The following is a 26,068-nucleotide window of genomic DNA, read 5'->3' on the forward strand; positions in this document are numbered from 1 at the left end:
TCTGTGTTGTAAAGCTTTCAGATGTGCAAACTGAATTGCTGACTGCTAGGGGGTTAATTAAAATTCTGCTCGTGAAGCCTGTGATTCTGCTTCATTTGTTTGTCCTTCAGTCCTTCCCCAGGGGCTCTCTGGTTGCCATCTCCAACAGCAGCTCCGGATATTCCTGCGCCTCCAGTACATCCAAGGCTCCCAGCAGTGTCCTGCACACCCACACACAGCCCTGCACACTGACACACTGTGCACTTTGGTCTGAGCAGGGATGAGGAACATTCCTGCTGCTGTCAGAAATCATGAACTTCAGCAACATCCCTCGAGGGTGTCCTCCTCCTCTGCTCCACCCAGCACAACCCCTGACATCCTTCCACCTCAGGTTCAGGCTCTCACCTCTATGGAGTTCCAGCTGATATCCCATTTTCCCTCCTTAAATGGGAGTAGCCTGAGCACCTCTTCCTGCAGTTCCTTGGACACGGCGCCTGGACCACCAGACACCTGCCCCAGGGGAGGAGCCCATCGCCCACAGCCCTGGGAGAGGCTCAGACACAACATCCAACATCCCCCTGCCCAAACCCTGTCCAGGCTGTCACCAGCGTGGTGCCAAGGGAATTTTGTCCAGGGTGCTGGCAATCAGGCCCTGTGGTCCATCAGCCTTGGTGTGGCACAGTTGCCACTGCTCGGAGGAGAGTTTCTGCCATTCCCCAGCACCCAGACAAATTACCAAAAGCTCTGCTTGCTCTGCTCCCATCTCTCAGTGGAAGAAACATCCTTAACAGAGCTGACAATCCCAGCCCAGTGGTCTTTATCAGCAGGCAGATAATTACTTAACATGCAGCTAGTTTGAAATCAAAAACCTGTCAATCAGGACACAGCAGCTGCAGAACCCTCCTAGAAGCTTCCAGAATCAAAACAGAAAGACATAAATAGCAAATTGAAAGTACAGAGCAAGGCAGAGCTGAGCAAAGTGTTGGAACAAGTACTAAATGCCACTGACAGATCATTTTCTCGCTTTCTGCAGGTGAATAAAGCTGCTCTGAAACTTTTTTCCCTGATAATTTGTAAGCAATACCTTAATTATTATGCACATCTATCTGGTTTTAATTGGCACTCTCATACTGTGGGAATTTTGGTATGAATATTAATGTACCTGGAGCCTGAGCCAGTAGCAGTTTGCTTTTGAAGTAAAACAACCAGGTTGGGCCCATTTGGGATGAGCTATTGTACTGATATTGCTGAAACAGGACTTACATTTCCTAGTTCTTCACCTCAGAGCAAGAAATGAATCTTGAATTTTTAGTTTAGCAGAAAGAGGAAAAACATTTTAGCAATTTCCATATCTCTGCAACTCAGAATTCCAGCAAAAATGTATCTGAAAGTTTCAAAGTTAGTGATAAAAATGGATTAAGAGAAATTTGAGATAGGGAAACCAGTTAGATGAAATAAGTGGAGTTTATTACTTCTTCCTTGTAATTTTTTGTTATCAGAAATATCATAGTGAGAAAATTCCCATGCAATATTTCCTCTCCTATCTTACATTTTGTTTGCAATTTCTTGTCACACTGATGTTACCCCAGTGAGCATTTTTAGATGAATTATCTTTTCCTATTTTTGCTTTTTTGGATGAAGAGCTGTGCTGCATTTCCATTATTACTGGAACTAGATCAAAGCTAACTTGGTCTGATAATGTTGGGGGTGGGGGTGTTTAGTATTTTATAAGAAAATGAAGATAATTAGTTTACTTGCTACTTCTATTATAGTCTACTGTAAATTTGAGGAATATCTGCACAACATAATTCCAAACTTGCTTCCATTTTAGCATCATCTTCAAGTCAAGCTGGGTTCATTGTTGGATAGTTTAAATTACTTTTTTCCCCCTGCAGCACTGTTAGTTAGTACATGAGTGACCTCCAGTGGTGTTTCTGAAAAAAAAAATAACAAGCCTCCTGCCTGGAGTACAATCAAGGAAAACTGAGAACATCCAGAAATCTCTAATGCATTATAAGTTGCTCCTGGCAACAGGACTTGCTCCTTTTGGAGACCTCACAGTGATTTTATTGGAGAAGTAAAAAAATCCACTCAAATGTTTTATTCCTCATCTGTGACTTAAATTTGTGCAAAGGATAGAAGTACCTACTTCTCTGAGTCAGCAGAACTCTGCATATTCCTTACACCAGTATTAATGTTGGCACAAGGAAAAAAAGCTTTGGAAAAATCAGGATCAGAACTTTCATGGCATATTTTATCTCACTTTTCAGAAGAACTTCTCTCAGGTGTCTTTCCAAGCTCCTTTGCCTGAAAGTAGTCCCAAACAATATATTTTTTTTAATGTTGTTATCCTTTCAAAGGGTATGGAAGAAGCATTATTGTTTAAAAAAGAAAAAAAAAAAAAAAATGCTGCTCTTCCTCCTCATCCTTCAATCACATCAGACCTTATTTAGCCATATAAAACTGAGATTATTTTTCCCACAAGGGGTCACCACAGATTAGCTTCACTGCAGGTCATCATCAAAAGAATTTATGTTCTCATATTTTAAGATACAAAAAAAACCCCATTCAGATTCTCAGGGCAGTACTAAAAGGGTCTTTTGAAGTACATAACTTTGTAATGAAATGGATCTGGTAAAACAAAACAAAACAAAACTGCAATGGAGTAAAGCAACAACTAATTTTAGAAGTTGCACGAAGAAAACAAACCAAACCAGCCAACCAAACAAAACCAACCAAAAACCAACCAACCAAAACCATCAAACAAGCACCAAGCAACTGGAAAAGAATTTCTTATTTCTTTTGCTTACCATGAAAATAACTTGGAAGTTTCCAAGGACGTTTTCTCCATTTCACCTGTGTTTAGGGATTAGTCTCACGCTGTGTACACACACCACTTTAGGAATTCTCTCTCTCTCCCAAGCACCAGATTATACAACTAAGAAACCTTACATGTTAAAGACATAATTTCAGCTCTGATCTTAAAAAGTGTTTAGAGTTGAACCTGTGCTCATGGGGTGCCAGGAAAGCCCAAAGCAGGGTCCTTGGAATAGAAAGAAGAGCTTCTCCTTGCCCTTCCATTATTAAGACTGAGACAGTTTCAATGGGTTCCTGACTGTGCTGCCCGTTCCTTCTATTTATCTTCTTTCTGTTCAATTGACTTGAACAGCAGACATGGAAAGGTCTTGCTAACTTTCATACAGTATTTTGTGACTAAGCATTTGTCCTCACTTGCTTAGGACTGCAGTGTCTGGATTAGAAACCACCACAAAAGAAAACTTAAGTTTCCAAACCCTCTTTTCAACACGCTCTGAAGTTTAATTCATTGCTTTCACTGAAGTAAAATTCATTGGTGTGCATCTGTATTGAGAATAAAAGAAAAGCACCGGGGGATTTTGGTTCGAGTGTTTTAGGAATCTGCCTGTGAAGTATATTGAGCTTGTCAGTAGTGTTGTCCATGCACTGTGGGGATCTGATTAGATGCCAAGATTGGGTAGAGCAGTAAAATCGATCCTCTGTAAGAGACAGACTGACAGACAGACACTTCCCCCAGCCATGTCCTTCTCCCCTCCTGTCACCTGCCTCTAGGGAGCTGCACACACTCATTAAGGATAGGAGCTGGATGGACAATAACAGGATTAGAGTGCCATTAGCTGGCTTTCAGCAACATTATTTCTGAAGACCAGAAGGACTGAGAAGCAAAAATAAGTGTTTCATTGTTAAGTTATACACAGTGGCAGCAGCATAGGAAAGCTGTTTAAGAAAGGAGCTGATGCTGTTAAAGAAAGGACATGATGCTGTTAAAGGAGATGCTGTTCTTACAGGTTATTTTTCACAACAGACCCACCCTGATAATACATCTGATGCCAGTGGGTGAAGGGAGAGATCTCACTTGGTATTTTATTTTGATGTTTTAAAGGAAGACACAGATTCTTAAACCAAACTGGGTTTGCAGCCCAATCTAGGATTAATGTGTAAGAGCATTATGGAAAAACCCCATGTTATCTCTACAGAGGTCGAAAAAAATTTGTAATGAAATATAATATCACTAATACATTAAAAATGACCAGTCTTTTAAGTGTCTTTGCTGATTTTCTTGTATCATACAGCCCTTTCTCAGCCAGACCTGTGAGTCACTGCCCTCCCTGCTGACCACAGAGGAGCCTGGCCACTGTCAGAGCTGAGCAAAATCATCCCTCACCACACCTGCCTCTCTCTTGGCTGACAGCAAGTGTGTGCTGGGCTGAGATGTGGAGAAGTAGCCAAGCCACAGTCCTCTCAGCACTGCAGTGGCATCCTGCTTCCCCTGATTAGGAAAAGCTTGTGGTGACATTTGGTGTTTTTTATCTTTTTCTGGGACTGCAGCTGCAGCCACCCATCTCCTGAGCTCAAGTCCTGTGCCCTTGCTCATTAAAGAGCTTCTTGGCCCTGGGACATTTGACTTTCACTGTAAAATTGCAGCACTGTCAGAAAACTGAGAGCTCAGGCAGCTCCACCAGAGCTGGGAAGTCAGAGTGAATCATTGCAGCTGCACGGCTGAGATAACAAAATCTCTACCCCCACAGATAAAGGTGCCTGTCAGACACTTAGCCCCAAAGCTGGAATGTTGGATGGGCTTCTCTGCATGCCCCAGTGGCTAATGGCATGCAGGGAGATGTCACATAGGAGCAGGTAGTGAGGAGTGAAAATGAAAACATTTTTAGTCATGCTCTGAGAGAAACATTTTCATTTTTTTCCTTTCATTGAAAGAAACACTGTATTTTCCTGGAGGCAGTTATCTGATAACCAAAATGAAAAGCAGGAGAAAAACAGACACTGGAAAGGCATGTTCCTGTTTGTGCATAAAATTTCAGGGCTACGTTCCCTTAATTAAACACATTAATTAAGAGCTAGAAAAGAGCTGCAGAAACCTTTCAGGTGACCCACTGGGAAGGTGGGTGACCATTAATAAATTCAGCACAAAGCAAAGCTGTTGTGCTGCAAGTGCTGCCTCGGGAAGGGTTCAGAGTTTTGTCACCAGTACAGTAACACAGGGCATCTTTCCTTGTTCCAGAAACAGTAAAGCAATCAGTTCATTTCCCTTCAAAAAGGAATAACTTAGACCCTTTTGCAATATGCATCACTTGAGAATTGCTGGATGAGGAGCTGGTGTGATAGAGAATGACTCCGTTCGTAGAAGAGGTAAATAAAGTCAGTGTGGTATTTGCTCTCACAGAACTGACGGAGTGAACAGGAAACACAGTGGCTTTAGCTAGAGATGGTCCCCTCTTTGGGTAGGAGTTGACTTTTCTCAGTCCCAGTTTTTCTGTTGTCTGAAAACGGCCAAGTGATTGAAAAAGGGGGAAAAAAAATGGAATTCTTGCTGGAAGTTGTTCAGTCTTAAAAATAAAACATTGTTTCTTTCAGTGCCTCTTGGAATGGAATTTATAATCAGGTGGTTATATCCATATTTATTAAACATTTGTACACTCAGGAAGAGTTAAAAGGTACTTTCCTCACTACCACCAGAAGTGTTATTCCTCACTTGAACGCCACTTCATAAGTTCATTCTTCTCAGTCACCAAAATAAAAACAAAATCCAGGCACCAATCTCAGAAGTGTTTTTCTGCGCTTCAACAACTCAGAGGGGGCATTTCCCACCCTCTGTGTGTCTTCTGGATGAATCACTGGACTGTGATGAACCATAATCCTGCCTTTGGCTCCTTTTTGACAACTGCAAAGGCAGAGATGACCTTTTAGTCTTCCAGGATAGTATTTCTCCAGTTAAATGCTGTGTTTGCTCCGTGAGTTAATGTCTTCACTGGTGGGTTGACCATCTGCCATTTGTTCTCCTCTTTCTGTTCTTCGCAGAAACACATTCCCAGGGAAGGGATCTGGGAAGGAAGTTACCAGCAGGGTCATTGTTTTGATATGAATGGGAGTCTTTGCTACAGAAAAGAGCAGTCCCTGATATTCTCTCACTTCAGAAATGAGCTAAAACCAGGCTGAAAGCTGGAGGGGTGAAAGCTGAACTTGTGTCACCACTCCACATTCACACCTGGGCAACCTGTTCCTGTGCCTCACCCTCCCCTACAGTAAAGAATTTCTTCCTAGTATCCAATCTAAACCTACTCTCTCTCAGTTTGAAGCCATTGCCCCTTGTCCTGTAACTCCAGGCTCTTGTAAAGTTTCTCTCCATCTTTCTTGTATGCTCCCTTCAGGTACTGGAGGGCTGCAAACTGGTCACCCCAAAGCCTTCTTTTTCCACTTTGGAAGGAGGGAGACTAGCTCCAAGTGGAGAGGTTTCCAAATGTGCCTCTTGTCTGGAGGTGTTACGTGGCATTGACTTTCTAGATGAAAATCTCCAAAGCTGCCAGTCACATACAAAGCCCCCAGAATAAAAATCCTTCTCTTTACCTGCAGTGCTTTGCTAAAACTGTGTGAGATTCCCTTTAGAACGAAAGAGCTGCTGTCAATCAGTGTTGGCGTGCTGTTACACACCTCTTGCTGCATAAGCAGTCTCCTCATTAGAAATATAATGAAGCAACCCAAAGGCTTCCTGATGAAATAACATGCTCTTACCTTGCTCACCATCTGGGCAAAGTCTCCGCTGTCTCTGCTGGGGAGCCCTGCGAGCGCTCGGGTGAGAGATGCCAAGGAGGAGCCGTGGCCCACGATGAGGATGACACCTGGCACGCCAGGAAAAGCAAAGAAGGTTGGTGAGAGAGCTGCAGCACTGCCACCTTCCCCATCAGCAGATGGGGGTGAGGTGGCTTTGGGGCTGTTTGTCTTTGCAGGCCTTTTTGATAATGTGGCAGAGCGTGTTGTGGTGGGCAGAACATATCTGGTTGTGTTGAGCATGCCAGCTATTGAGAGAAGGCGTGTGAGAGGGAAAGAGAAAAAAAGCTTTCCAGGAAAGTGTATTATCTTTTGCTGAGCTACATCCTGATGTAGAAAGACCAAGAAAAGCATATACTTTTGCAACTTAGCACTCTACTGTCTCAGTTTTATTTTCCTTTTTTCATTTCTATCCCACAGATTGCTTGTGTGTTACTTCAGTGTAGCCCAGGACAAGCACTGAGTCTACCTTAAGCTCTGTGCAGTGCCAACAGCTCACATTATATGTGCTTCTATTGGCAAATCTCTGCCAGTTCCTGTTACTGCAGGTGTCTGACAGAATATACAAAGACCGGAAACCTTTACCTTTGCTGGGGCAGGCAGCGGTGATCTGTTTTATAACCGCAGAGCTTCTGCTGACATAGTCATCATAACTTTCCGATGGCACCAGAGAAGAGAGTTGGAAGATACCCCTGACAATAAAATCACAAATGTATGTTAATCTAGATGAATACACTCTTTGCAAGCAGAATTGAATGACTACACCAGAGAAAAGGCACTTAGATAAAAGGTTTATCCGCTGACTTGGCTGCCACACTGTTATCTCTGCTTGTCTGAAGCCTTGGCTTCTCTCAGAGTAATTTCCATTAAATTTCATAGCTCATAAAGCACCAGATGCAGGGAAAACCAGGCTTCAATAAAACTTATAGTTTACAGCAGATATTATTTAAAGCAGGATTTATGCCTAAGAAAACTTCAAGCAATTCTGCCAGCAAAAACCACTGCCCAGACATGAGCTGCAGAGCTGCCTGAGTCTTCCAATCCTGACTGAGCTCAAACAAAGGAGAGATTCTGATGATGTGAATGCTTGCAAGATTTGGTACCTCAGCATTAATCTCCTCAATAAACCGAGTAAATAAAAATCTACAATGAACGAGGCTTATCTGCATTGCTGGGCAAATAGATAGTACAGACTTTCACTGCTAGAGTTTTTAAAAAAGGTGTTTCCAGGAACCATAATCACAATGCATTACTCCAAATTATCTAAGCATTTCTGCTGAGACCAGGCATTTTTCTTTCTTTTCTATACCAGGCCTTTTCAGGCACCCACAAAACCTAAGAGCAGACCTTCTCACTGCTGTAAGTCAGGGCAGCCTCAGAGGTCTGGTGGGGTTGGGTGATGGACAACGTCTGCAGTGGTTGAATATGGAAAAACCAGACCCTGCTGTCCAACGAGCTCAGTGGCAGAGTGAACCTTGCCAGTGAATTTTGTTGTGCTGATGTTTAATGTTATATCTGGTTCTTACTGATGCCCTTTACTGGTGATGCTTTAAGTGATCTCAAGCACTCATTCATAACACCTGGTGCCCAAGGATTTTTTAAATCCTGCATGTGGTGGGAAGAAACTGGCATTCTATGTGCAAGTTTATAGTTCATTGACCCTGTTTTTGCCTTGACCTGAGTGAGCTGTGAGGGGCCTAAACACTGTAATTAACATTGCCTTGGAGTTTCCCCTCTGGACCTCCCACTGCTGTGCATTTGCACAGTTTCTTTTGAGGCAAGTGATTTTGTACCAAAAACCCCCTAGAGAGTACAGCCTGATAGTGCAAAACACACCAGGAAGACCTGTGCTCCAAAAAAGGAAGGATTTTGGAGACTTTATGCTGTCTCAAACAAACATATATCCTTGGCTGTAAGGAATATATTAAGACATGAGATGGTTCCTTTCCCCCTTTCTTGAATACGTGGGAAATCCCAAAGACAGCTGAGTAATTTCCTGGATCTGGCTGTGCACTGCAAACACCGAGCAGTTCACGGGTTTGTGAACAAGATGAGGAGCTAGATTGAATTGCAGGTTTATCATTTCCTGCTGGGCTGTGGTTTGCAAGTGCTCAGAAGAGGCATCGACCCTCACCCCGCCAATTTATGAGGGCTCCAAAGAGTCCTCGCTGAGCACAGTATTAATCTCTGAGCAACTTAAAAAGATGCCAGAAACATCAATTAAAGTGAAATGCTCTTATCTTGCCTGTGCCCAAAACCTCTTGCTGCTGCCCTGCAGACCCTCAGCCAGGGGCTGGCTGACCTTATATAATGTCACATTTCTTTGTCACTGAAAATCAGGTTATTCTTCACATTTCTAAAGTGTTTTTCACATGAACCAAAGGTAAAAGCAAACCTCCTGGCACCTGACATTAATGCCCATAATGTCAAGGCAACACCAGAGGAGGGCTGGTCCCACGCACAAGATATTTGTGTGAGTGTGTGATATTTGTGCTGGTGACAGCATATCTTATTTTTATATCCTATTTTGATTTGAATTTGGGCAGAGTCACCCCATGTTTGCAGTGTCTGTAATGATTTGGGACACATAAAAGGACAAGATATCTTAGGGAAAAACCCCACAGCTTTATCAGCCAGACACAGAGCAATTACCTGTAACTTGTATCTATGTCATAAGATGCCTCCACCAGTTCTGCCACAGTCATGAAGGTGGGGATTGCTCTGCTTGCTTCCCACTTGGTCCATCCAAATAGTCCTGGTTCCACCCTGATTCTGACTTTTTGATTTAATTTAAGCCCTGCAAGAACAAGAAATAGATCTCAGGAGAAAGGTACACTCAAAGTGCTACATTCAGGCTGTACGTTCTGCCTTGTTTGCTGTTGTACTTTCACTAAGGAAAATTAATTACTTATTGTCAAACAATTGGTTAAAGGAAGCCACCATTATATTCTTGTCTAACTAATGTTAAGGGACTGCAAATTTTTATCTTCATCATAATTTTTGAAGCTATCCTGTGATGTTCTTCTAGAAGAAAAAGCCTCAGTAATGTTGCAATCTGAATAAGCATCAGACAGGAAATGTTTTTACCATTTTTATACAGCATTTTTCTCAGTGTTCCTCAGTGGGGCAGTAAATTCTCCAAATTGTCCAGTATTAGAAATGGAATTCATGTGTCAAAAGAAACATTATTTTTTGAGTATTCTCAAGAGAGGTTACTGAGTAGCAGTGAATTCTGCTTGTAAACAAGCATGTAAACAAACATTCTGATGTAAACAAGGTAATGAACTGTGAACTTGCTGAAAGGAACAGGAGATGAAAAAAAAAGAGAGAGAGAGGAAAGGAACAGAAAGATGTTCTGCAATATGAAGGATTAAAGCAGTTTGTCTTGCAAAAGAAAGCATGGAAACAATCTTCCCTGATTCACATTCAGATCCTTCAGAGCTCTGGAAACATCTGATATTTGAGTCAAAATATTTTCTGGAAGAGGCAGCAGTGGTGCTTTGATGAACAGCTACTAATGTTGAATTCGAGCAGATATGAAACACCTCTGTTTCGTATAACATTAGGTTCCATTTTAACTATCAGGGACTAGTGTTTATGTGCTCATACCCCACAGACTGTACACACACATCAGGTTTGTTGCTGCCTGCATCACCAGCTAGTCAAAACCACCTCTCCTTCCCTGCCTAAAGAAAACCACAACCAACCACAGAGTCGTACATCTTCCTAATCGCTCATGTCAGAGGCTTCACAGAAGTTTGGTGGAGATGTTCCCAGTGTGGCAGAAGCACCTGGCAGGTTTTGCTGCCTTACCCTGCAGTACGTGCTGAGCTGTCTGCACGCAGCGCAGGGCGGGGGACGAGTACACGTAGCTGACTGTCACCTCCTGGTCCAGCAGAGCTTCCCCTGGATGGCAACAGCAAAGTGGGACAGATGAGAAATGACTACAAAACACTTTGTGCAAAAAAAAAAAAAAAAAACCAGCTCAGAGTTTTGCAATTTCATCAACATAGGATACATTGACAGTCCCTTTCTGTTAATTTTTTCCCACTGTCTGCTGATTGAGCTCATTAGAAAGCTCATTCTGGTGGAAACATCAATTATAAAATGAGTGTTGGAAAGATAATTACAGAAGATTCACCCCAAATCTGCAAACAGCAGTTAGACATTTGGCTGTCTCCATATATCTGAACCATCAGAGACAAGCATTTGCAGCAGACCAGCACTGTCACAGTCATGCATCTTGCCCAGGGAAGACAAACAACTTCATCTGGTGAGTGAATTGAGTCAGCCTAACTCACACCCCCCAACCCCCTGCAGTGAGGTGACCACAGTCTGCTGACCATGGAGCTGCTTCCTCTGGCCAGCCCCTTCACTCCTCACTGCCCACTCAGGGGCAACTGCAGAAGACATTCATCCCTTGCAGACAAGCAGCAGGGCACAGAAGTTCTGGCTTCTTCCTTTCAGCTTTCTCTGCCAGGAACTGTCATGGAGGGTCTCAAAGACAAGTAACCAGCTGTGCTCTGTATTTTACTATTTAAGAAGATGGTTCCCCATGCAGTGGTTCCCCATGGAGGATTGTGGCCACATTAAGCAGGAAATTTTTCTGCTACAAAGCCAGCAGGAGCTTTGGCAGATGATGACAGCCTGCTTCCCAAACCCTTACATTTGCAGGAGGATAATACCCAGCTTACCTATAAGCCTTGACTGGAAAATACCACAGCAAGATAAAGGAGGATCACATTCACACTGCTTCATGCTGTCTTTCTGTCTCGGCAGGGAGGAGGGGAAGTTCAGATCTGCTCTGTAGTATTTCCCTGAAACAAGGCAGGATATTTTGTGTGTGTGCTGTAGCACAAGGGAGCCAGCAGCTGTGTTATGTTTGTTTTACAGAATCAGTGTCTCACTGATGAAAACCAGCCAGTGGTGTTACCTTAAAGGGGTCATGTTTTAAGGTGACAGCACTAGCTTGGGGAATCATTTGTCCTAACAGAATAGCCCCTCTCTTTCAAGCTCAGAAGGAGCAAATGGGGAGGAGGAGAGGAAGAACAGGAAAACAGGAGATTTTGGCTTTGTGGGACTCAAGAGAAACAAAAAATTGACTCCCTAGCTACATTATTTTACAATTGCCAAAATGACCAAAAAAAAAAAAAAATTCCACTGAATCAAAATGGAACCAATGCATTGATTATGCAGCTGTAAGGTACCACTGTCCTTATCTGGTGTGAATTCCATGCACTAAACACGGGGAATCTTCAGCACAGCAGGGCAGAATTTCAGCATAAAGCTCTCACTTGTGAAGTCCCACCTTCTTGTTCCCCTCCTTCCTCCTGACACATTTCCCTGATTTGGGTCAGTATTCTTCACCTGAAAACATACCTTTTTCTTTTTTTTTTTTTTTTTTTTTTTTTCTTAGAGAGAGGGAGAGGAAATTCAGATTTTAATTTAGGTCAGTGCTGACATTTCATTTCCACCACAGATTCCCCAGGCTGGACTAGTGACGCAGTGTGACTCTGATCAACAGCCCATGGCTCTGACTCAGGTGGAGGAGTCTGACAACCACACCTCACGTAATGAGAGGTGAGGAGTGTGCTCCTGTGATTTGTTCATGTACCAGCGAGACACACTTCCATCAGCAGCACAAGAGCTTTGTTTATCTGCAGAATTTAGTGAGCATAAACATGAAGGACTTTAGGACATTGTGACCTGGTTATGTGCAGGTCGAAGTGATGCCTTAAGTTTTAGCTCTCATGTTTTTCAGATTCTGTGCTGCCTAGGGGTGCGGTTCTGAGTTCACATTCAGTGTCACTCAGCTCTCTGCACAGAGCAGGGACACAAAACAAATCCTTTTCCTGCTGCACACCAAGGACAACTTTCAGGCCCAAAAGCACAAACAACAGTGGCTGAAGGGAGAAAACAAGAAGGATGGGACTTCACAACTTGGAGCTGTAACTGGACAATTAAACCCCAATATGCAAATGGACCAAAACTTTAAAAAGTGTGAGACCTCATGACCGGTCATCCATTTGTGACCATTTTAGGTCCACCTTTGGTGTAGCCCTGGTCAATCTCTTGTCCTGCTCAAGGTGTACCCTTGAAGGCCTTTCAATAAATACCAACTTTATTTTCTAGCTCTGTCCAGTCTCTGTTCCAGGTCAGCCTTCCCAAGGCATCAGAAGCAGTGTTGTGCCTGACTCCCACTGTTATCACTCTGTTGTGCCAGTGTTGACATTTACACAAAGATTGAATCTCTTCTACCCATTATTGGGGTTAATTTGGTTTGGTCCTGGTTTTTGAAGATCCTCCTGTTACCTTACTCACCATCTGCAGTCAGGCACTGCTGAAGCCAGGATTTGCCAAAGACCTGATCCACTCTTTCCCCGTGGCGCATCACCAGCACACCTCTCCGCAGGGCGGCGTTCTGAGAGAGATGGGAAAAGGGAGTTTCATAAGGATGTTATCTATAACCTGCAGGAAAAGTCTGGATTCCTGGAGAAGAGGCAGTATAACTGATGCCTCTTCTTAGGACAGTGATAAGCCTGACTGGTTCTCCACTAAAGGCAAATGAATCATAAAATCATTAAGGTTGGAAAAGAACTTCGGGATTATCGAGTCCAGCCTTTGATCGATCATCACGTTGTCAACTCAACCATAGCACTGAGTGCCACATCCAGTTGTTTCTTGTACACTTCCACGTTTGGTGACTTGACACCTCCCTGGGAAGCCTGTTCAATGCTTGACCATCCTTTCAGTGGAAAAAGTCTTACGGACATCCAGCCTGATCCTCCCTTGGTGTGGCTTAAGGCCACTTCCTCTTGTTCTGTCAAGGGTCACATCCCTGACCCTCATGGGCTGCAGGTTCTATTTCTGTGCTAGCACTAGTGAAAGCCAGTGCTGCTAACAGATTTTTTAATCTCAGTGTGGGAAGGAATCATAACTTAAATTTCTATCATATTATTATATCATTATATCATTATTAAATATATCAATCATATGGTTGATACAAACAAAAACCAGAAAATTAGCTAATACCTGACTGGTAATGCCCTTTCCTATACAGGACTAACACCAAGCTTCTCCTTATTTTCCTAGTGAAAATACTACTTCTACATTTTTATAACTGTGTGGCCAGATCAACAGTGAACCCAGATCACCTTTTTTACTTAGACTGCACGGAATTACAGATAAGTTTGAAGTATTTTAGGATTAGTATACAATGCACATTAAATACGAGTGAGAAGTTAAGGAGAAACAGGTCAAAGGTTTTAAAACTTTAAAACAGTGTTACTGCTGCAGCACTGAGTTAAATGCTCTGCACCTTCAGCAAAGAGAAGGGAACTCCTAAGAATTGGTTTGAGGTTGATATCCATGCATGCTGTTAAATACTTGCACTCCTGCCATAAAACACCCATCAACTTCCACAAGATCAGAGTATAAACCCAGGGTTTTGTGGTCTTCCTCTTCTGCATGCAAGGAACCCAGAGGGCAGGGAAACTCTAGACTGGAGATGTGCCCATCTGCAAAACACATTTCTCAGGCCAAGCCTTGGCTCTGCCACAGATCTGACCTGGATAAGAGAGGCCAAGAGCCAGAGGAAGGACGTGTGACTTGTTCAGAGAGTTCTTACAGTCACATACATGGTGCCCTGGAGGCCCCAGAATGGAAGTTCCCTCAAGGTGCCCTCAGTTTCTCTGATGTTAGCACAAACCAGCCCAGGGTCATTGCCCAGCACAGCAGGAAGAGAGGCTGTGGGACCAGAAAGCTAAAGGGGTTTTCCGAGGCATGCCTGTGCTGAAAACAAATTTTGGCATCTCTGATAGAGCCCAAAAGGCAATGCAGGTGCAAATGTGCTGTAGGAAGAAACCAGAGTCCTTATTTGTTTTGCTCTTCCTACCAGAAGACCAGTGGACGTGGGAGAAATTGATACCTGTTGATTTTGAACCTGGGCAAAAAAAGTGATCCTACCAGTGTCGTTAACTACTCCAGCTAGCTGCTCTGTGCAGTTATCTGCACTAGCTACATATCTAAAAATAAAGAAGAAAATGGAACATTTAAATGTGACCTGGGGCCTTGGAAACCTCCAGGACAACATCCATAGGATCTGGACATAAGAGCAGCTGTGAAGAGTGAGCCTAATTCTGATTTAATTACTCTGCCTGAAGCCATGTGGAAGTCAGGGTAGGTTGTGCCTGTGTCTCACCTATCAGATTTGTCTCCATACCCACCGAGGCTGTGCTCAGAGAAACCTGAGCAGAGAACTCATGTGTTGTGCTCTTATGACAGGAACAGGGAAAGATGCATGAAAGACAAGTGTGGTATACATCATCTACATTACAAAAAAAATTATGAGATATTATACAGTACAGTATGAGTGTGCATGTATATATAAACGTACAACATAATAAATGTGTGTGTAAATGTACAACAAAACATGAAAATATGAGGGAGGGAAAGGAGATACTACTAAATGTACTAAATGCCATTAATTAATGGCATATCTGCTAAAGCATGTGGCAAAGATGAGAAAAAACAATTACCTGAAGAGAAAGAACATTGGTAACACTCCTTGACGTACTGAGATTATGGGCTTCCCCATTCAGCTTTTCATTGGGTTTCTTTTCAGTTTTGGTGAAGGATCTTGAAGCTGTGTCAAAAACATATTCCCTGTAGAAAAAGCAGAAGCAACACGTACACAAACATATGGGCACACACACAAATAGAAGAGACTTTTGAGACATGACGTTGTTTACAGGATCAGCAAGTCAGGATTCATGTTCCATTCAATACTTTTTGCACACTTGCAATCCACCTCATCACTTTGCTGTTCATTCAGAATATGCCCCATAAAATTATGAGGTTGAAGTATTAGGAACTGATGGTGTATATTGGGTGTAACCCTGCTGAAGTGGGACCTTCAAGCAGGAAACACTACCTGGTGGCCTCCCTTTTTCTGCGACATCAAGAGGCACACCAAAACTTCCTAGCTTAGAAAAATCATCTCTAATCTACAAGTAGCATCAGCTGTGCTGCAGGATGTCAGACAGGTGCCTTCTGATGCAGGGCACATCAACAAGATAAGGGTGGTGCCAAGGCGCTGGAGCAACCTTCGTGTGGTTTCGTTTCAAGCTAACTTTACAAGCCCTTGAAATGAGAAAAGAAGAAGAGAGCAGAGAGCCAGGCTGAAGGCTGAGCCTGCCCTGGCAGAATGTGCTCTTTCAAAATTCATCAGGGCGTTCAGGTTCTTCAAGAGCAAACAGGGGTCATCCCTCGAGCAGCTGAACTTCTGAACTCTGGGTGTCTGCAGGCTTGTGTCCTGTCTCTTTTCTCTCAGAAGATGTCCCAGCATCCCACCCAGACGCTCAGGATTCCCCCTCTGCCCACAGATCCCGGCAAGGAGGAGCTGCCACGGCTCCCCAGCAGGAAAGCAACACCCATGAAACCCCAAGCTACCTGTGCCTGACCCAGGTGTCAGACTCGTGGGCTTTCTCAGTGTAGTTTTCCGGGAGGAAGCCCCTGCAGCCGGTGCGGTGCGAGGTGCCGATCACCCAGCCCTCGCTCACGTCGCTCTGCTGCGTGGGGTCCACGTAGATCAAGTCCCCAGCGTTGATCATGAGCTCGTCAATGTTCTGGGGCTTGTACTGGAAGAGGGCCCTCAGCCTCTGGGGGGACACAGAGCAGGGTCAGGATGTTGTTTGTTGGAACCCTGGGCACTGAGGATTTTAGACTTTGTGTCCTGACAGGCATTGACTCCCAAGAAAACACTGCATTTGACCTGAGGCCGTGGAGAATCTTCCAAAATTGAGTGACAGCACTGGGATTGTGGGTGTGGAGATTGGATAGAAGTGTGTGATATCACATGGTGGAAAACTTACAGTTTAAGGGTTTAGAGTATAGTAATATATACAAAGCAACATGGAGGTTTTAGGGTGTAGGCTGAGTCCTTCTTTTTCACCCTCTTCTTCATGGGTCTGGGTGGAATTTTGTAATTGGGTAGAAAAATCCACATTGCCGTGGGTGGTTGGTTATTGGGTTAAAAGTAAAAATAATTTAGGTGTCATTTCTTAATTGGACAATTTGTTCTTAAAAGGCCTTGTAGAGAGATAGAGATGGAGGCATTTTCCACTTTGTTAGCTAGAACTCACAGCTTGGGAGACTGTAACATAGATAAGAACTAATAAACATCTGAGTCCAAACACGAAAATCCATCTCTTGTGCAATTAATTCCTGTTCTAACAAGAAAAAGAAAATAAAATGCTACAGTTGTTCACCTCTCCTGGACACAGAAGCAGTTCTGTTTTCCACTCTGCAATCTGCTCCTTAGTGGTACTTCAGCAGAGGAGAAGGAGGACACTACCACACTTACAGTGTGTCTAAAAACAGGCACTTCGTTTTCACAAAAATACTTTTTCCCCCCCTGTAACTGGTACAGACTTACTTGAAAGTGAACATAAATCTGACCTATTTTTGTGATTGCTTGCAGCTCTCCTGAGTGTGACTAAAATCCAGTGTGAGACTTGTGACAAAGTGATTTACTGATCCGACATAAAGCTGTTGAACAATCCATAATTTAAATTTGGAAAAGAGAACTGAAAGAATGTTGACTGGTTTCAACTAAGAGTCTGCTAAACAGAAAATCATCAGTGAGAACTGACCCCTGCCCACTGCTGCAGTTTTCATCATGGCTGGAAAAATCGAGAAAACTAATTGTGCTGATGGGAATTTTGCTTCAAAACTGTAAACTGACAAATCCTAGAAAATATTAAAGGATCGTGATTTCCTGTCTTTTATTTTCTCATGTCATGGTAAGATTAGCGGTTGTTTTCCTTTGGGGGTTGGAATTAGACTTTGAGACATGCAGGTCAAGCAACCTACCAAAATAAAGATATCATCTACTGATTCAGAATGCAGTTTTTCAGCCCAAAATGGCACTGGAAACAACCATGCTCTTTGAAACACTGTGCTGAGCAGGCAGAAATTTTCTAAAGGATGGAAAAGGCAAGATGACTGTAGCAGAGAAAATTAAAGGCTCAGGAAATGAAATAAATCCAATTCCAGTACCTGGTAATGCACAAAACGCATGTCCCGTGAATAGAGAGCAGCCACCCACTGGCAGGGCTCCCCTGGGTTAATGCATTTGGCCAGTTGTTCCAAAGTCTTCTGATGGTGAGGATAAAACCTGTGAGCCAAGGTAAGGTGGAACTGCTTCAAGGAGGGCTTCACGTGGCAGTCTAGGGATGAAACAATCACATCACAGCATAGAAACAAATGCTGTTTAAAGCTTTTCTTGTTTTATGCTACACAATTTGCGTGATGCAGGAGGTATCATAGTAACTAGTGGTAGAGTAGATATACTGAAAAATGGTTTTGAAGGGTGTCATGGTTTTAATCACGCCAAAATCATTCACAAATGTGGACTGGATTTGCTTCTGGGCTTCATCTGTGAGGCAAAGAAATGACCATGGTTTGATTTCCTCTCCAGCCTGGGATGTATTGAATTCATTTCTCCCAGACAAAGCTGTGGTGGGGCTGTGCCCCTTCAGTCTCCACCGATGATGCAGTTTTTCCCTTGGAAAAGGTGTTAATCCCTGTTCCTTGGGATGCAGCCAGGCCATCAAGCTGGGCCACAGCACCACGAGGGTGGAGATCTGGGGGGTGTTTTGTCCCTGCCCATTTTGGATATCCTGGTCAATCACCTGCCAAGTTGCACACAGGATCATTTCAGCTTCTAGGCAAAAGTGCTGTGTCTTCAAAGACTAAAACATGCTCCTCTGGCTACTCTGCTTGCAAATCTCTAGGAGAAAAGGTTGTTTGCTGGCAGGAAAATATCACCTAAGCTCCTCTGGAGACACAGTGAATGTTTTCAGTACTGTGGCTACTCATTTGTGCTACAACCCTCCCGTTTTCCCTCTGGTGCTGGTCCTACCTGCAAGGGCTGAAGCTTCTGATGAGAATGCCACAGCAAACTCTTTGAGGACATTTGCTTGGCTGTCATCAATGAAGAAGCCAAGGTAGCTGGCAGATGCATGTAGTGTTAGGGAAATGGATGGTGGAAACCTCCTGGAAAAGCTGTCACCGACTCGCTTTAAGATGTCATACAATAATTCCACTTTCTGGTCTTCACACTGAAAGAAAAGAAAGAGGAGGAGCAGGCTTTACTGCCAGGAAACTGTGGGGCTATAAACTTCCTGAGAAACACAAAATACCTAGGAATTTGCCTGAAATTCCTGGCATTAAACCCAGCAGTATTTGGCAGTTGGATCAGCACAGTGTCCTGGTTCTGTTGTAGGGGATGGAGCCTTCAATCCAAGGTGTGCCTAGCCTGGGTCGGAAAAAGCCAAAATATTTTACCATCTGTCAGGCATGCAGTAACCAGTCTGAAATGAGACAGGGATCATGATTTCCCTCTTCAGTTCTAAGCAGGAATTTGTGTTATTGTTATCCTACAGTCCTTTACTGAGATGTGCAAGGTGAGGGTTGCAATGCAGTCATCTCTTCCAGGCCTTTAAAACTGATGCCTCCCAAGACCATGGCATTCATTATTAATTAATGATTTTTGTTCTGTATAATTGTGTTGAATGGTCAGAGAGCACCACTCAGTATTTTTCAACAAAATAGTCTTATTTTCACTGTGGGTAAAAAACCCCACAGGCATGGTTGTGTCGACCCACCCTTAGGGGGAAGGAAGCACTTAATGGTTTAACACAAAAGTATGATGAACAGAGTAATTTTTATCCACCTGCTGCAGCCCAAGCCTGTTTCAGCACATCCCAGATACAGCTGACGTTCATGTGATGCTAAAACTGGATTCCAGGACAGTCCAGAGCTTTTCCAGATAAGTCCAGTGCTGGACTTCACAAAAGATTTCACAAAATCTTCAGCTTCAATAAAAAGAGTAAACTCTGGGACACGCCACCATAGCAGTGACCTGTTGATGGGGCTCTCTAGGGAAGGCAGAGCTTTTCCTGAGATTCCCACAGGCTTGTACCAAAGCTGTCTGCATCCTGTGGTAACACTGTCCCTGCTGCACCGCTGGCTGATGGCAGCCACTGCTGCCCTGGCTGGGAAGGTTTATCACCCTAAATCCATGCAGCAATGGACACCTGGAAGCCTGACAGCAGCTGCACTGCACAGGGCTGCTCTAGATGGATCAGCTACCCCAAAACATCCCTCTCAAACATTAACTGTCACTCAGACATTAAACATCACTCAGACACAGAGCATCACTCACACTCTAAGTATCACTCACACTCTAAGATTCACTCAGACTTTAAGCATCACTCAGACTTTAAGCATCACTCAGACATTAAGCATCACTCAAACGTTAAGCATCACTCACACTTTAAGCATCACTCAGACATTAAACATCACTCAAACTTGAAGCATCACTCAGACCTTAGGCAACATGCCTGGACCTGGGTCCACCAACAAGTTCTGGTGCCAGACAACAGCAGGTGGCCCAGTTCCACCAAACACCACCCGGCTGAAAGCTAGCCCCTTCCTCACCGGGAAGAAGTCGCAGAGGGTGACGTGTGGGAAAACCTCGTGGGCTCTGTTCTTCCCGCACTGGCGCTTGCTCTCCTTCCAGAAGTCCTGCAGGCGGCCGTGCAGGCGGCCCGTGGGGCACAAGTAAAGGGCGTATTCCTGAGGGATTGGGTCATCCAGGGAGGGGTCGTTGCAGTGGGAATGCAACCTGCAATCAAGAATGTAACACCGAGAGTGAGCGTGTTTCTGTGTTTGAAAGCCTCCACAGTGGAGATCAGAAAAAGATGCATTGAAATTGCAAAAATTGTGATTTTATTATTTTCTTATGAATGAAAAGCTGAAATGAAATCTCTTTTTTCTCTCTGAAGTGCTAAATAATGGCAAAATTATTTTTCTGCTTGTTTTTTGAGTACTTTACGTTTTATTATGTGTCTTCACTTCTATGAGTGTCTGAAAATGAGAGAAAAAAACCCCAAACTTTTTAGGGGGTTGTTGTTTTTCTTCTCCCCTTTTTCATAACTCAAAACAAGAAACAGGAGGAGGAAAAAGGCAATGGGTGGAACATGTTGAAGAATGACAAAATTAAAACTAGACAAAGATTAAAAGATACTCAAAACCAGCTCTTTTTATTCAGTGCTAAGAAAAGCAAGCAAGACAAATCAGAAATGCTCAAGGAAAGGTCAGAAGCTCATATGCCATGTGATGATATCGTTCACCATGTCTTTCAGGTGCTCTATGTTTGTCTTTGCAGCTGTTGGATTGGAAATGGCTATTGGGAAGTGTGGCAGTATCCCCGAAAAAATTATTTGGAAAGAATAAGCCATTCTCAAATGCCTCCTCTGGCTTTTTCACAAAAGAAAAGAAAAAAGAAAGTGCAAGGAAAGACTGTACTTAATGTGAAGGTGAATTAAAACAAAAAAAAATTATATTACATCAGTTATCAGCACATGAATGACATATAAATACTCTGTGAGAGTCTTGGTAGAGAGGTAAAAACTTTGAGGCATTCAAAAGTGAGAAGTGACTTTACTTGTAATAATACTTCCCTCTGGCCATCAACCTTCCACTTTACTTGGTGGTGGGGCATCCTGTTCCCCTTCAGCTGGTGTTTGTGCACGTGTTTTAAGGTGCAGTCTTGGGTTTACAAACATTTTCCCTGTTTCCTTGTTCTTCCTTGTTCCTTTCTCTCAGCGGACTTAAAGCTGAGGAGGTTTTTCTGACCAGACCAGCTGGTCCCATGAACTGACTCATGAGTAAAAGTTATAGTAGCTGCTTGTTTTCAATTTACCTGAACCTTCTGCAAGTTACCTTGTGTCCTAGAATAATGCAAATACAAATATTGACCTCTCTGAGTGAAATAAATTAAAAAAAAAAATCTAAAATTCAGGTTTGTTTTTTTAATGGCAGCTAACTTCGAAGTCAGTGACAGGATGAGCACACCAAGAATTTTTAGGCAGGTTTAATGTGAAGGCACACTTTAGAAATCACAGGTACTTACCACTTTACTGCATCTTCTGTTGTCTTTTGGCCAGTAGCAACCAAGGCTTTTTGCCTAGAAAAAGCACAAAATTGGTTCCTCAGAATGCCAGAAAGAAAACTTTTATAATGTAAAGACATTTAGTGACTGTGGTCATCAAATCTCTTTTCCAGCACAGGCAGAACCTTTAGCAAGAAGGTTTTTCCTAGCAAATGTTATTGTCCTTGAAGCCTTCCAGATAATTTTTTTCTCACTGCAAGTCTTTAATTCCTTCAAGATTGTTAACCTGTCCTCCCCATAAGATGCCTTCCTTTGTATTCTGGAGGTATTTCCTTAGCAGCCTTACTGACTGTATGAATTTCCTTGGGGTTAGATAAACCCTCCATCCAAGCACTGTAAGAACAGAGTTTTCTTGGTTCATAGAAATAAAGGTTCTGATTCACGACGCCAGGGCCAAGCCCATACATTAAAACTAAGTAAAACGTGCTTATATTGGGGTTTGAAATCTGGATTGAGGATCCCCCACGGCCAGCAGAGACACAGGTCTAAGCCAGAAACTCAATCAAAGATGAGGGACAAAATCTCTCGTTTCTCTCTGTTAATGCAACTTCCGTTCTCTGGGGTGGGATTTGATTCACATTTCCTTTCCTAACTAGAGCTTTCAAAAAGCCAGCTATGTGTTTCACAGGAGCAAATCTTTGTGCCTAAATACTGGGTGGTGGGTGAAGGATTCCAGTGTCCAAGCAGCAGCTGCACTCATGAACCCCGTTTCCACCCCTGAAATGCGCCTACAGACTTCTCAGAAGAAACACGAAGGGGAAGTAGAGACAGAGGACACTGGAAAAAATGACTGAATCTCTTAGTATCTGCTGATGTCTTTCCTCGTCTTTTGAGGCCACCCTTTCTGGCCTCTGGCTCCTGAGGGCATTGAGTTGTGTTTTCTCCTTCCTTTTTTGTTTTTCATCCGTCCCCGTGATGCCCAAACGCACATCAGCAGTGTGTGCATTGAGCTGAAGGACTCAAACTCATCCTTATGCTCCCTCTCAGTCTTCAGTCTTCTCTCCAGTGTAAAAACTACATTTAAGCTTGTTAATAACATTTATATGCTACCATTGCTGGCTCTTTAGTGGGGTTCAACAGAGATAAGGACAAACATGAGACTTTCCACTCAAAATTTACCTTCTACCTCTCTTCTCCATAAAGCAAATCAACTCCCGTGGCCAAATCAATGCACAACCACGAGGTCTAAAGCCAGCCTGTGCCCTCTGGGACTGAATATTGCACATTTCCTTTCCGTGCCTCTGCTGAGCCCTCCTTCACCACACACACCAAACACAAACAGCCGTGTTTCTGTCCTTCTCATGCAGCCTTTCCTGCTGTGCCTTGTGGAAGTGTCGGTGGCAGCGATGCCAAGGTTCAAAACCATTAATTGCACCTCCGAGTGAGTGTTTTACCACTTCATGCTGCTCCTCCCACCTGGGGACAAGCTCTGTGCAAACAGCTCTGAAGTGAAAATGGAGCTTGGCTTCAGCTCTTCTTTACCATGGGGCCTTCAAAATTAAATGTAATAAAAGTGAGACCCGAGGCCATGAACTGCCATCCTGCTCAGTCCCACCTCGTCGTTCTCTTGTGCTCCTCTCCATACCTGTCCCCACCTTTTTTCTCATCATATATGCTGGCTGTAGGATGATTTCCAGCAAGGTTTTATAGAGCCCTTAGCACTAGGGGTGCATCGGGCTGTGACTAATCCTACATTTCCAAGATGAGAAGTGAAAATTGAAAAATAGTGCAATAAGTTCTGCGTGTACCAATTTCTCTCAGACAGAGAGAAGAATAAACCATCGAGAATCTGTAATGAAAGTAGATTAAAAATAAATCTACAGTGAGAATAAGTAGGCTCTTCCCTAAAACAGAAACTGCTGGCACAGTTTCTTGTGGAAATTTTTTGTTCTTAGTCTAGACTTGACCCTCACATATTTGAGTTTTGCTCACTGGGGAAATGCTGCTTTGGCCTGTTGGTTCTACATGATGGAAGATTTTGCAATACTTCCACCCTACCTCATATTTCTCTGGCCAGGATATGTCAAAATAAACTTTTCAATACTTTCATTCATAGTTTAATTGAGGGACAACAGAGACAGCTAAAAGGTTTTTTAAAAACACAATCAAAATTTTGAAGTTCTTAAGGTCAATAATAGGAAATATTTTTTTTAAAAAATTACTTTTTGATATTTTGTTATCTTACATAAATTTGCACTGTATTTCTGCTGCTGCTTCTTGATTTTGAACTGGGAAGCACAAAGTTATCTCAGTAACAGCAGAAAGTGTTTTGAAGGAGATTGGAAAAGCATCGCATAAAGAAGAAAAAAAAATTCAAAAAGTGGCCATTACTTTGGGTTGACCAAAGTTACAGTATTAATAGAGAAATAATGAGCCATGTCTTCAGCCCACAGCTAAAATCCCACTGTGCATCACTGGGAACAAGGGACTCACAATTCCCTTGTGAGCTGTGCCCATCATGTCTGACATTGATTGCTACCACAGCTGTTCCCAAAAAACAACACAGCACTTACAAATGCAACCTCTTCCACTTGCCTGATTTTCAGTCAAAAGGTAGAGGGATATGGCTATTCTTTCTTTCGTGGTTTTTGTTTGTTTGTTTGTTTTTGTTTTTGTTTTTTTAATGAGGGGTTCTTTGATATTTAAATAATGAGGTTTAATTTTTGAACAGTTTGAACCAAAATATCCCTACTTGCCATCCAGAAATTGGAAAGCCCTTCCCAACCTGTTCAACAGGAGAGAAGTCTGGGGGAGGAGTGACCCGTGCTCTTCTTTTGCATTGACTTGTTTACCCGCCACCAGTTACTCTTTCATCTCTTGGAGTTGCCAAGGATAGTGCCTCATTCTTTACTATCACATTTTCTAGAACATGGGTTTTGGAACAAGGTCCTGATTCAATACAGGAAGAAAAATTGACATGCTTAGGGACCCTCTTAAAGAAAAAGAAAACAGTTTCCAGTGACACCATCCAGCAGATATTTCCAGGCCTGAAAAAAACTTTGGCTAGAAATTACATCCATGTTTAATTACCTCATAATAAGAGCAATAAGCAGAAAAAAATGAAAGAGGATATATCCTGAGAGCAAATTGTGATCAACTTCTCAACTCATTGCGAAGCCTCTCAGAATCCAGGATGGAAGGGTGTGCCTCTTTAGAATTTACACAGCATTTTAAAATACTGGATATTGAGCAGGCTGTGTTTTGGGAAATGGATCTGTAGAGGATTCTCAAAGCCTGACAGAAGGCTCACAAAGTCTTGTGCATCTGTGTGCAAACCTTGAGATAAAGTGTGCTGACTGAGAAAGGCCATGGAATAGGACATTGTTGAGAGAGGATTTGAATGAGAAACAGATTTCAAATGATGGCCTTGCAAATAGACTAGATATTTTGGAGAAATAGAACTATGAAAGATGTATTGTACCAAACCCACGCCGGGTATTTTAATAGATGATTGGGTTAGGAGCACTAGCAGCATTGTGTGGCAAAAGCTGATAGGCCAAAAAACGCTTATAATGTATTGTAGTTAGGAAATAGTTTGGCTTCTGATTGTGATGGGGTGAATTGTAACATCCATACTGTCTCGCCCTTCTCATGAGACTGAAAATGGAATAAAAGTCTTTAAAACACATCTCAGGAGCCCCGTCTGGGTCAGAAAAAGGGTTTTTCCGACACTATGTGGGCAATACACACTGCTCTATACGGAATTCAGAGCAAGACAGGTCCCATCTCTGCACGGGGACACCACCCCCAGGAGCAGCCCAATCTCCTGATCAAAATAAAAGCGGCAAACCCCTCATACCTTAAATAAATCTCCCTGCGCAAAGGCAGCCGAGCACACTACTCACGCGATATGAGCCGGGAATCCTTTGGCCAGGAGAGGCTCCAGGAGGGCAGCGGTGCTCCTGCCGCGGTGCTTGCTGGACACCTTTGCGTACAGCTGTGCCTCGGCCACCGCCATCTCCTCCGTGTCCTGCCCCTCTCCGAGTGCTCAGCGCTGACAGAAACCGGGAGGTGGGAGGAGGGTGTGAAGGAGGGAGGGAGGGAGTCAGAAAATGAAACAGAGAGAGGGAAAGAGGCAGATAAAATTTAAAAAAACAAAAAACAACAACAACAAAAAAACCCCAAACCCAAACCTCACACCCCTTGTGATCTTCTCTGACAAAAGCTGACATCCTGTTTTCATAGAACCTGCGCCTCTGAATTTTTGTCGTAGGGTGGCTGAAAAAGCAAAAGCTCTTCCTATACGCCCTGGCAGAACAAGGTGAGGAGCCCAAAGGTAACCACCACAGCCAGAGTGGGCTTGCTGAAGGGGCTGAGGTGGGATCTTTTAGCTTTTCTCTTTAAACTGTCACCTGAAAGCCAAGAAATCCACCTGAGCTGCAACTGCACCAGGGGGGAACAAGTGGGGCCATCCTACAGTGTGTAGGAAGTTAGTCTGGAGGCCAAAACTTTCCTTTTGGGCTCGGTTTTCAA

General features: G+C 43.3%; 1 protein-coding gene across 1 annotated transcript; it reads right to left on the reverse strand.

The window, feature by feature from the left end:
• Positions 1-5,628: 5,628 nt before the first annotated feature.
• Positions 5,629-25,553, reverse strand: UBASH3A (ubiquitin associated and SH3 domain containing A). The gene is made up of 14 exons (XM_058419394.1): positions 25,441-25,553; positions 21,557-21,610; positions 20,080-20,266; positions 18,500-18,698; positions 17,635-17,804; positions 16,027-16,235; positions 15,114-15,240; positions 12,898-12,997; positions 11,271-11,393; positions 10,390-10,482; positions 9,229-9,373; positions 7,156-7,268; positions 6,541-6,647; positions 5,629-5,852 (listed from the first exon to the last, which is right to left on the reverse strand). The coding sequence occupies exons 1-14, from the start codon at positions 25,551-25,553 to the stop codon at positions 5,715-5,717; spliced, it is 1,878 nt and encodes a 625-aa protein (XP_058275377.1). The 3' UTR covers positions 5,629-5,714.
• Positions 25,554-26,068: the final 515 nt, after the last annotated feature.

Source organism: Hirundo rustica, chromosome 2 (assembly GCF_015227805.2).
Source record: "Hirundo rustica isolate bHirRus1 chromosome 2, bHirRus1.pri.v3, whole genome shotgun sequence".
Taxonomy (NCBI): domain Eukaryota; kingdom Metazoa; phylum Chordata; class Aves; order Passeriformes; family Hirundinidae; genus Hirundo; species Hirundo rustica.